The following is a 12,009-nucleotide window of genomic DNA, read 5'->3' as shown; positions in this document are numbered from 1 at the left end:
TTCAGGAGTCTCGAGCATGCCATAGGTTTTCTCTGCCGCGCCCTTGACTTCTCCCTGAACCCTTGTTGGCCCAAGTTGTTAACATCCGTATTCCTGCTAACAGTCTGTTCAAGGCAGTCCAGATTTTTACTCCCATGCTCCTCAAAACCCTTCCAGCCTTCCAAAGCCCCTTCCCCGTGTCTGAGTATTGAGGACAGCAGTCTCTTAATCCGAGTACCAAAATCCACAGTTTCTTAGTGCTGCCGTCACAAATGACAGCAGCGTGCTGGCTTCAGACAGCCCAGCACAGATTTATCACCTTGCGGGGCTGGAGGCCAGAAATAGGATTTGGGTTTCGCTGGGTGAAAATGAAAGTACCGGCTGGACTGTGTTCCTTTGGGAGGAAAGGAACCTTCTAGGGAGACGTCGGCTTCTGGAGGCCAGCCACCTGCATTCCTTGGCTAGTGGCCTCTTTCTCCATCCTCAAAGCCAGCAAAGTAGCCTCTTGAGATTTCTCCCTCGCTCTTGCCCCTGCTTCCCTCATTGCATCTCCTCCCCTGACTCTCCTGCCTGTCTGTTCCCCTTGGAGTGACCTTGGGCCTGCTTAGATAATCTGGGATAATCTTTTCATCTCAAGTCCCTTAGCGTCATCACATCGGCACAGCCCCCTTTCTCCCATATGAGGTAACCTAGTCACAGGCTCGGTGTTGTTGGCAGACTTAATTTCTATGCAGCTATAGAACTTGTCGCCACCCCCTCAGGGTCTGCAAGTGAACGCAAGTCGACCCTCTTTTCAAGGGCCTAGCACCTGATATCACCCAGAATATTCTCCCTTTTGAGTAGTCCATTCCTCCTGATGGGCATCCCAATCCTATCTGCAGAAACCCCTTCCCTCTGCCATATGTCATAACCTGATCTCAGAAAGGGCATGGTTCCGGCCCCACTCCAGGGGCTGGGGTCATGCAGGCTGTGTACCCCGGGTCCACCCAGCTGTCTTAGGGTTCTGTCCACCGTCTCAGACATTAAGCAAAACGGGTATTCTCTTGCCACTGCTCCTGTAAGGTCAGGAGTCTAAGGCCTTCTCATACTGTTGGTGCTCCTGCCCTGGTTCATTTACACGCCATTTCTTCTGCACCTCACTGTGTAGGTCAACACTGGAGAAAGGGCAAAGAACATCTGAGGAGGACTGTGAAAATAGGACCCTCCCCAGGGACTCGTGGAACACTTTTGGAGAAGTCCTGTCCAAGAGCTGTTTATGTGGCATCAGCTTGTTCCCCCTGAACTCACTGAGTGCTTCACTCTGAGCGGCTGGTGAGCGCATATTTGCGGAGCTGGGGCAAGCACCACAGTCCCTGTAGGTGTCTTCTGTTGTAGGAAGCTCCACCTTCAGAATTTGACTCCTGCAGGCAGTCCCGTAAATTAGGCCCATCTTTCAGGAGGGCGATTTGATAAACTCTTTGAGCAGTTCTACTTCAGAGCATTCTCCCTCCAGGTATGCTTCTGCACCTGTGCAGCTATCTTGTGTTTTAGAGCAGCCCCGAACGAAACGCCGGAGCCCCGCAGTGGAATACGGTGCTAAGCATCTGTACTCTACAGCCGATATGAAAATGAGATAGATCTCTGGAACCTACATGAAAAAAAAAAGTCAAGTCACGCAACCGAATTTATGTAGTATGAATCCGCTTCCATTGGATACGTGCATCCACACGCGCACGCAGGTGCACAGGCGTGTGCGCATATCTGAAAAGATTCAGAATAGTCACTTCGGAGGATAGACTTGAGGCTGACTCTAGTATTTGAATTTCTTTCAATTCTACACCATTGGATTATTTTCATGTTGAGCATATATTACCTTTATAATAAACTTTAAAAAAATTAAAGCCATCTTTACACGAGGAAGAACTCTAGGTGGCAGAGCCAGGAAGAACCTTCGTGATCATGTGCTCCCCTCGTTGTTCAGATGAGAAGGACTTGTCCAAGGTTCTGCTGCCGGCTAGCAGGGCGACGGGACTGGAGCCCCGGGTCCACGCTTTTTCTCCAGGGCTTTTTCTCCCCAGTGTGCTGCCATTACAAGTGTTTGCACAGGGAAGGTAATGATGACCCCAAAGGGGAGTTTAGCATCAGGTGGGGCACCCTGGCCCCCCCCCCAAAAAAAAGCCCTGGCAAAGGCCTCTACTGATTGGCAGGCCAACCTGCCCCAAAGAGCTATCACAGGACCTCAAAACCAAAACTGCGGGTTTGGCCTATAGTGATGACTGGCCTGCTTGGCAGTTGGCCTAGCCCATGGAGGCTTAGATCTGATAATCTAGAAGGACAAAAATGGGACTCTGGTCTTTCAGAGGTAAAGCACAGTGTACGAACAGCAAAATAGTGATCCCAGGCCCTCTAGAAAAGTTGCATTTTATATCCTCATCTCAAAGAGACTGAGAACCGTGTTATTTGTCCTGTAAAGATGTCTTCTCTGTAAGATTGTCAGTGTGCCACAAGCCACTGGGACCAGGAAAGGCTCAGCTTTAGTTGTCTGGAAACTTTGTGTACACCACCTCATTCCTAGGTGTTCTGACTTACTGCCCTTCTTCTGCATGCTTTGCTCCTCCGTAGTTAAGGTCAATAATAGACATTCCTGGGACCCTGAAGACCAGCCATTTATATGTCAGATCCTTTTTTTTTTGGTATCAAAATTGACCTTGATGCTCAAATAAATCTTTATTATTTTACCTGACTAATTTTTTGAGGTAATTGCGAACTTGTGAAGGCATAAGAAATACTACAGAGAAATTGCATGTACCCTGTATCCACTTCCCCCAATGGGTAGCACCCTGCAAAATACAGTCTAATGTCATCAGCCGGACATGGATATTGATATAAATCTCTAGTGATTGTATTCAGATTTCCCCGGTTAAACTTCTACTCACGTGTAGGTGTGTTTTCACTTCTGTGTGGTTTTGTCATCTGGGTAGGTTCGTGTATCCACCATGACAGTCCATATGTAGAATTTAGAAAATGTCGTGTGAATGGGATCCTATAATATGTAATGCTTGGAAACGGGTTTTCTTTTCCACTCAGTATGATTCTAGCCAAGTCATTGCAAGTATCACCAGTTTGTTGCTTTGCCTTGCCAAATAATATTCCCTGATGTAGATACACCGCAGTTTATTTATGAAGATCATCTGGGTTGTTTCCAGTTTTGGGCTTTAAACAATTATATACAGGTTTTTGTATGAACATGAGTTTTCCATTCTCCGGGGTAAATGCCCAGGAGTGTAATTGCTTGGTCATGTGATTATTGTAGGTTTAGTTTTTAGAGAATGTTGCCAACACATTTCCCAGAGTGGTTGTACCATTTCACGTTCCCACCAGCAGTATATGAGTGATCCAGTTTCTCCGCATCCTTGTCGGTCCTCGGTATAGTCATTCTGATAGGTATGTGGCGATATCTCATTGTGATTTCAATTTGCATTTTCCTAATTGTATGTGCTTATTGGCCATCTGTCTAAACTTTTCAGTGAGATGTCTCTTCATGTCTTTTGCCCGTTTTCTAATTGGATTGTTTATTTTTTACTCTGAATTTTAAGAGCTCTCCATGTGTTCTGGACGCAGTCCTTAGTCGTATATGTGTTTCATAAGGATTTTCTCCTGCTTTGTAAGCTTGTCTTTCATCTTCTTAACACGGTCTTTCACAAAAGGAAATGTAATTTTGATGAGGTCTGGTTTGTCTTTTTTTTTTTTCTTTTATGGATCACAGCTTTGCTAGCTAGTCTATGCACTTTTCATCAAGCCCTCAGTCTCGAGGATTTTCTTCTGTTTTCTGAAAGTTTTGTAGATTTACACTGGACATTTAAAACAAAGTCGTCTGTTTCAAACTCATTTTTTGGATAAGACATGAAGCTGAGGTTGAGGTTCATTATTTTTGCCTGTGGCTGGCCTATGGCTCCTCCGATGGACATCATTTGTTGAGATAGGCGAATGTTCATCATTTGAGGAAAAGACCATCCTTCCTCCGTCTTGCCTTTGCACCTTTATGAAAATCTCTTGAGCTTACTTGGGCAGATCTTTTTGGGTTCTTCATTTGGCTACATTGATCTGTGTGTCTGCCCCTCTGCTGATGTCTTGATTTACTTTATACTCACAGTGGCCTTATTACCGGGTAGAGTGATTCTTCCCACTTTATTCCTTGCCAAGATTGTTTTAGCTACTCTGGGGCTGTGCCTTTCCGTACAAATATTCGAAGTTTGTCAAGGAGCTGGCTGGGGTTTTGGTAGGACTTGTGTCGAACATACATATCAATTTGGGGAGAGTTGACATCTTTAACTCTGTCTTCCGATCCACGAACACAGTATGTGTCTCTATTTATATAGGTCTTCCTTGATTTTTCTCATTATCTTGTAACTTTCAGCATGCAGGTCCTGTACCTAGTTTTGAAGTGTGCACTTAAATGCTTAATTGTCTTTGGCACAATTGTAAATGGTAATGTGTTTTTTCAGAATCCATATGTTTATTGCTAGTATATATGATTGGTTTTGATACTGTTAATCCTATATCCTGGGTCCCTGCTGAAATTACTGGTTCTAGGAAACTCACTTACTGGTTCTAGGAATTTTTTTTATAGATTCCTTGGAATTTCTATGTAGATGATCATGGCCTCTGCAAATAGGGTTAAGTTTATTTCTTTCCTTGCACTCTGTATGTCTTTAATTTTTTGTCACAATGTTGGAACTTCTAGTACTACAATTAGATCAGTGACCGTGCCCTGTTCCTGATCTTAGGGAGAAAGGATTCAGTTTTTCACCATTAAGTCTGATGATAGCTATGGCTATTTTCTTGATGCTCTTTATGAAGTTGAGGTAGTGCTCCTCTATTCCTAATTTACTGATTTTTTTTCCATAAGTGAATATTGGATTTTTCCATGTCCATATGATTATGGTTTTTCTTCCTTAGCTTGCTGATATGGTGGGTTATATGGTTATTCAGATGTTGATCCAGCCTCCCATAACTAGAATAAGTCCCATTTGTCCCTGGCATATAATTCTTTTTATGCGTTCCATTCAGTTTGCTAATATTTTGTTGAGGATTTTATGTAATAGTTAGCAAGAGAAATTGATCTATAGTTATTTTTCATATGGTCTTTTTCTATTACCAGGTAAATATTGGCCTCATAAAACAAGTTGGGAAATAGCGCTCCTATTTTCTGGAGGAGATTATGTAAAATTGGTATGAATTCTTTTTTAAATGTTTGGTAGAAATCACCAGTGAAACCATCAAAGCCTGGAAGTTTCTTTTTTTTGGGGGGGGGGGCTTTTACATTAAAAATTGTTCATGGTTATAGGAATATTCAGATTGCATATTTCATCTAGATTGAATACCTTTTATTGTGGTAAACATTCATAGTAGAACGTAACCATTTTAACCATTTTAAAAATCCTTGACATTAAGTACATTCCCAGTGTTGTGCAACCATCACTGCTCTTCATTTCCAGAATTTTCTCATCATCCCAAACCTCATATAAGTGGAATCCTACAATATTTGTCTCTTTGCATCTGGCTTCTTTCACTTAGCATAATATTTGCAAAGTTTATCCATGTCGTAGCATAAATCAGAATTTAATTCCTTTATATGGCTGCATGGTATTCCATTGTACATGTACCACATTTTGCTTATCTAGTGATGGACGTTTGCGTTGTTTCTACCTTTTGGCAATTGTGGAGAGTGCTGCTATGAACACTGGGATGCAAGTACCTGTTTGAGTCCCTGCTTTCAGTTCTTGGGAGTGTGTTGCCCTTGCCTCTGGAGACGTGTCTAGCAAGAAGTGACTTCGGCTGAGCTTGAAGAGGTCTGTGTTTTCCTCTAGACTTTTGATGGAGTCCTGTCTCACATTTCAATAATTTCAAATTTGTTGAGGTTGGCTTTCTGGTCCAGGACGTAATCTCTCTTGGGGAATGTTCCCTGCCTGCTTAAACAAATACTTATTCTCCTGCGACTGAGCAGAGCATCCCATTATGCTGGTTATGTCTTGTTTGGTTGATTGTGTCATTCATTTCTCTTCTGTTGTTGCCGATTTTCATTCTAGTAGTTCTCTCAGTTGCTGACGGCAGAGCGTTGAAGTCCCATCTATCGCTGTGGATTTGTTGCTCTCTCCTTTTAGCTCTACCAGTTTTCTCTCTGTGGGTTTTGACACTGTTGTCTGGTTAGGATGGTTCTGTGTTCTTTCTGGGTTGATCCTTTATCATGATGTAACGTCTCCCTTTAGACATAGCTAGAAATGTCAGGTCATGTCTTACTGTGTTCTTTATATTCTTTCCAGAAGATTCAGACTTAACATTTCTTTGATCCACAAACAACCCCAAGGCCTTATCCAGAAAAGACAGGTGATGTGTTGTAAATTACCTGGGCCATTTGAGGATTACATTATTGATCTGTAAAACTCACTGAGGTTTTGTTCCTGCAAATACTGCTGTTTCTTTTCTGAATGCTTGCTGTTTACATTGCTGTATAGCAACGCTTGCTGTACAGCATTGTCTTTGCCTTTCTTCTCCCTTATATTCCCTTTCCCTCTGCTACCTCCAGCTATAATTTATGGCACATTCTTGAAGCTCAAGAAAAGAAACTATTGGAAAACTGATGCATGCCATGCAATTGTTTTGAAAGAAGTCCCATATTTTTAGAGGAGTCTGGTTGAGCTAGAAAACCTAATACAGTAGCAACAACCACACTTACATAAAATATTTTGTTGATATTATACTACTTTCTGTTTATAAGATGCTGCTGTCCTCTACTAGGAACATGAACTCAGTCCATCCCTGGGCAGCATGGTTTGTGGTTATGGTGCCGGGTTGATAGTGGTGGAAACCAAGGCCCAAAGCTCCTGAGGGTCATGCTCAAGCTCTGGATCCCCCTGGACCCACGGTCCAGCAGGTCTAGGCTGAACACCCAGTTCCATGAATTTCCAGATCGACTGTGGGACCATGTCTGCCGTACCACCAGTCCTCTGAAGAAAAGTGTGTGGAACTCATCTCCTTCCAACCTTATGCATTTCTCTGTCATCCTCCGATGGGTTATCAGAGGCCTTAGAGGGGTCTAGAGGACTAAGACAAGGGTCCCATGTTCATGCTGTGATGCACCTGAGCCATGAAGTGGCTGCTGTGTTTTGTTACTAAATGTGTCCTATGTTGTTCCCCTTCCCTACTTTAGCAAGATGGGATCATGGCACTACCACAACCAAGAGGCCAGCAACAACCAGAGCGCCCGCAAAGCCTGCAGGTAATGCTGCCACCTAAGGAGGGCTATAGAGAAAGATACGGGGGAGCTCTCTTTGGGGCAGATGTCCACAGAGCTACCTGGACCTTAGCAAATTCATTTTGTCTTGTATGTTTTGGGGCCCACTGCAGATGATGATTTCGACTTGGCTGATGCCTTGGATGACCGAAATGATCGAGACGATGGTCGCAGGAAACCGAGCCCAGGAGGAGGAGGTCAGTGAGAGCTGATTGAGGGCACCGGCCAGCGCTGTGGCTCCCTGGGCACACTGTGGCTCATTGACTACAACAGCCCGAAGAGCCCCCCAGGCCCGGCAGAGCCAGGAGCATGTCAAGGCATAGGAGAACCCTCTGTAGTAGTTCACAAACATTTTGGGTCTCCGGCCTCCCCAAATCACTGGGGATTTCAAAGGCTTTTGTTTCCGTGGATCATATCTACCAGTATCATCTTTGAACTGAAAACTTAAAAAAAAAGTGCTTATTCACTTAAAATGAACAAAAACCCATACATGTTAACAGAAGTAGTGTGTTTTTGGGAGAAAAATAACTGTCTGGCAATATGAGAACAAAATGTATAACGTCTAAGCAGAAGAGCTCGACTCACTCCATTTCTGGATTCGGTTGTAATGTGTTATGGCTGAAGAGTATGAAGGAAATCAGGCAATATATATATGCAGTTGAAAAAGGGAGGAATATTTTAATGGACTTTTTAGATCATTGTAGATATTCTTCTTTATTAAGACCCCCAAACTGGACCAGTGGCGGCGGTGTCCTGCTGTCTCAGTGCAGTGTGGACTGTGAAGCCGTATCAGTGACCTTTACTTTTCATACTTGATTCTGTTTAACCCTCAGGATGCTCTTGGACTTGCAATGCAGCTTTTACCCATTCACAAATTTATATATTCTGTGCATTGGTCATTTGGAAATATTGGTGTCCTGAGGTCTTTTGAACTTCCAAATCATGCCACGTTTTATTACACAGCACCCCAAATTCACGTCTGTTAATGTCACCCCCCCATCTCCTAAGATAAAGTCCTCAAGCACTGGAAGGCTGCCAAGCTCACAGTGGTGGATGTAGATTCTTTCAAAATTCTAAGTTTTGTTTGAAATCTTACCATTGGCAACAGGTCCGGCCAATGGTTTCCTTCGAAGTGACGGCCTCATTTCATTCATTTTCAAGAAAACGCCTGCCAAATATTCAAGCCGCCCTAACGCTAGCTTGACCATCCGTCATTCTTTCTAGGAGAAGTGGTCATCCGTGGCGCAAAGCAGCTGATGCAGCCCAGAACTGAAGCAGGCGCTCAAGGGCGCTCCAGCATAGGGCAGTTGACTCAGAAACGTTTTCCGCCTACTTGGCATGTGCTCACTCGGAACGGGAAAGTCGAGTCCTCTGTGCTTAAGCCAGAATCCAATGTTTTCCTTTCCCTGTATCACTTTCCTGTTGCCGCCTAACAAATGATCCCAAGCTCGGCGAGTTACGACAGCGCCCGTTCGTTAACTCACAGGTTCCTTTGCTGAGCGAGGAGGTCAGGAACAGCTAAGCCAAGTTGTCTGTTCTTGGGGATGTCAGCCAGCCTTGGTCTCTGAGCTTGCGTTCTCTTCCAAGTCCCTGGGCTGGCTGGCGGGGTCCCTTTCCTTCCAGTCACAGAGCCGATGGCCACTTGCTTTTTCAAGACCAGCAGGAGAGAGGGCCGGGGGGAGAGCCGGGGGAGGAAGACTAACCTGCTTCTCGAATCTGAGCTCAGGGAGGCCTTAGCCTGCTTGCCTGCTTGAGTCAGGCCTACCCAGGATAATCTCCTTTTTGATTCAGGCAAAGGCAGACTGACTTGGGATCCAAATTACATCCGCAGAATCTCTTCACCTTGGCACTTAATATAACCGAACCGCAGCGGGGGTGGCCACCTTGTTCGAGGTCCCGGTCACGCGCTGCGTGATGGAATCTTCTACAAGGTGCTCTAGTGGGAGGGAGTCCTAGGGCCCTGTTAGAATTTTGCCTTCTGTAGTCATCAGGATGCGCCTCGCTGGCAGGCAGTTTCTGGGGACGTTGGGCCACATTAACACAAGGTTATGGCCTGAAAAGTGCATTTTGGTATTGACATGTATATTTTGTTTTCTCCAGGTTTCTCAGACAAGGATCTTGAAGACATATTAGGTGGTGGTGAATACAAACCTGACAAAGGTAAAATTAGGAGCATTGATTTGTGTAAACACCTTAATCTCATTACAAATGTGATTACATGGCGACCAGATTGATTGAGCCGTTCTTACTCAGCCTCTGGGGTGCAAGAGGTCGTTTCCAGACATCCTGCTTACAGCTTGGAAGGCTCACTTGGAATCCTGTGGGCTGTGCAGCTTAAAGTGGGGATTTAGAAGCCAATTTGGAAAAGCCACACGTTCCTCCCAGTGCTCCGAAGGCCAGGTGCTGCTTGGTTGATGTCTCCATCCCGAGCCAGAGCCAAGTGCCTGGGCAGCACGCGTGACTGCGAACAACTCCTGCCCCCTCGACTTGGGCAGAGCAAAGATCGTCATGACAAGCATTTTCTTAGGAGACCCGTAGTGAGCCCGACATCTTTCAAAATATCTTTTTAGTTTAAAATCGTTTAAAACTCAGGGCACCTGGCTGGCTCAGTCTGTAGAGCGTGTGACTCTTGACCTCAGAGTTGTGAGTTTGAGCCCCACCTTGGGAGTAGAGATTACTTAAAAATCTTTTTTAAAAAATTAGTCTAAAACTCATAAGAAGTTATAAAAATCGTTCAGGAGAATTTGTGTGTACTCTTCACCCAGTGTCCCCTGAAGGTTCTCGCTGTCCTTACGGAAGTGTCGTTTGGTGTCAAAGCCAGGAAGCTGCCATTGGTCCAAACTGTTAAGTCACATACAGCCCCGATTCAGATTGCGTCAGCTTTTGCATGTTGTCGTGTGTGTGCATGCATGCACACGTGGGTCTGTGAAATTGTGTCACATGTGTAGATCTCAGCAACCATGATCACTCAGGATGCAGAACACTGAACTCTTCCATCACCACAAGGAAACCCCCTCCTGCGAGCCTTTCTTTGTCATGGCCTCCCCCGCCCAAACCACCAAGGACTTAAAGCTTTTATTCTTATACTCATCAAGGTCCAACCTACCGTCGAGAGAAGCAGCCAGCTTTGATGTGGCAAAAGAAGTTTTGATTGGACTTTGTGATCGTTACGTGTGGTGGTTGCCTGTTTTGATGGTATGTTGTGGTTGTGACTTGTAGTTATGACGCTGGGTTGTTACGGTTGCGACTGTCGTGATGGCAGCCTGTTGTGGTGGCAGCTTGTGGTGGTGACTTGCTGTGGTCACGCGCGAACAAGTTAGGAGTGTGTCTGCTTGTAACCCTGCCACCCTCCCCGTCGTCCTGGCTGTGGCGTTAGCATCTGCTGCCTTCTTGCACGGCCCATGTGCCTTTCCTGAGGAACAGTGTTCCCATCCGATTAAAGGAGCCTGCAGTCACATCTGTCCTTCAAGACACCTTTCCAGACGATGTCTTCTTGAGTACAGAGTTCTAAAAGCCACTAAATGAAACTCACAGGTGTCAGGAGAACATGGAAGATTTAAAGGGCAAACCCAGCAAATTGGCCAATTACTCCTGGGTGACAAATGGTATTTCCAGATGGTGAGATGCGGGCAGCGGTAGCGTGCGGGAGCGTGCACGGATGGAAGTCTGAATGGCACGTCGGGGGCTTCCTTATTAACAGTACATGTTTTAGCAAGGAAAAAAGCGCTGGGAAATTCTTTAATTAGGCTCACACTTGAACTTCTCTTATAAAGAATAATCAATTGTTAGCTTTAAGTTATACCCTCTGTCATTATAAGCGAAAATAAAGGGGGTCCCGGCACAAAATATGAGTGTGAGCCTGAAATGTGGTCTGGATGAGCACACGATGAAATTCTCAGACATTCCCCTCTCTGCAGACATGATCATGCCACGAGTGAAGATGATAAAACATCACATTTCAATACACGATGGTCTTCAGCATAAAACCTGACCCTTGTCGATGTAGTTTCCAACTTTGGGCCTTAGGCACATGGATGAGGCTCAACTATAGTTTTGGACTTTGTGTTTGAAATGCTATGTTATCTGTTATATATGGTTTTTTTGTTTTTTGCTTAAGAAGATATTTCTACTGTCCTTTTCAGGAGGCCAGTAGGGTGGGTGACAGTGACAGTCTCTTGTTAATGGGCCCCGCCAGCCACCTCCATGCCCTAGCACTCTGAGAAACTTGAGGTCCATCCGTTTCATCTCCTCCTCGTCTCCTCTGGGTGTCCAGCCACCTGCCGCTTCACAGCCTTTCCTCCCAGCTCCCCTGGCACCCTCCCACTGTCCCCCATTCACTCCTTCCTAAACGCCGTTGCCTGCTGGGAATGTTTGTGAATGTTTCCTTGGGTGTCCCGTTCAGTACACCGTTCTCTTCCTCGCCAGAAGGGGTTGATGTTAGGAACAAAGATCTGAGGGTCGAGTGTGTTCATCACTTAGTGGGATGTCACTACTTCTATACCCTTTAAGTGGGTGGAGGCCATTAGTATATGGATGTATACAATCCAGGTATCCACGTGCCTCCATAACTCTGTATCTGTTCATCAGCATTTATACTAACCTAAACCTGAGTCCATACTTAACCCTCCGACTGTAGTGTGGGGTTTTCCAAATGCATATAGTCACATGTCCAGCCCCCAAGTGCCGTACGCAACTGTCCTACCACCATAAACGTTCTTCTCTACATCCCTCTGGTGCTCAGCCACTTTCCCTTCCTT

The 12,009-nt window shown here is 45.1% G+C and overlaps 1 protein-coding gene across 2 annotated transcripts in view; it reads left to right on the top strand.

Annotated features, from left to right (window-relative positions):
* The window catches only part of CD99L2 (CD99 molecule like 2), a 94,714-nt gene that overhangs the window by 67,647 nt on the left and 15,058 nt on the right, over positions 1-12,009 (top strand). For both annotated transcript variants that reach the window (XM_072743570.1, XM_072743571.1), the window contains exons 3-5: positions 7,169-7,237; positions 7,366-7,449; positions 9,353-9,412. In XM_072743570.1, the coding sequence (XP_072599671.1) occupies positions 7,169-7,237; positions 7,366-7,449; positions 9,353-9,412 (213 nt within the window). The remainder of the gene's footprint in view (positions 1-7,168; positions 7,238-7,365; positions 7,450-9,352; positions 9,413-12,009) is intronic.

This window comes from Vulpes vulpes, chromosome X (assembly GCF_048418805.1).
Source record: "Vulpes vulpes isolate BD-2025 chromosome X, VulVul3, whole genome shotgun sequence".
In the NCBI taxonomy this organism is placed as follows: Eukaryota; Metazoa; Chordata; class Mammalia; order Carnivora; family Canidae; genus Vulpes; species Vulpes vulpes.
The sequence above is the reverse complement of the archived record's forward strand: the minus strand, read 5'-3'. Positions and strand labels throughout refer to the sequence as shown.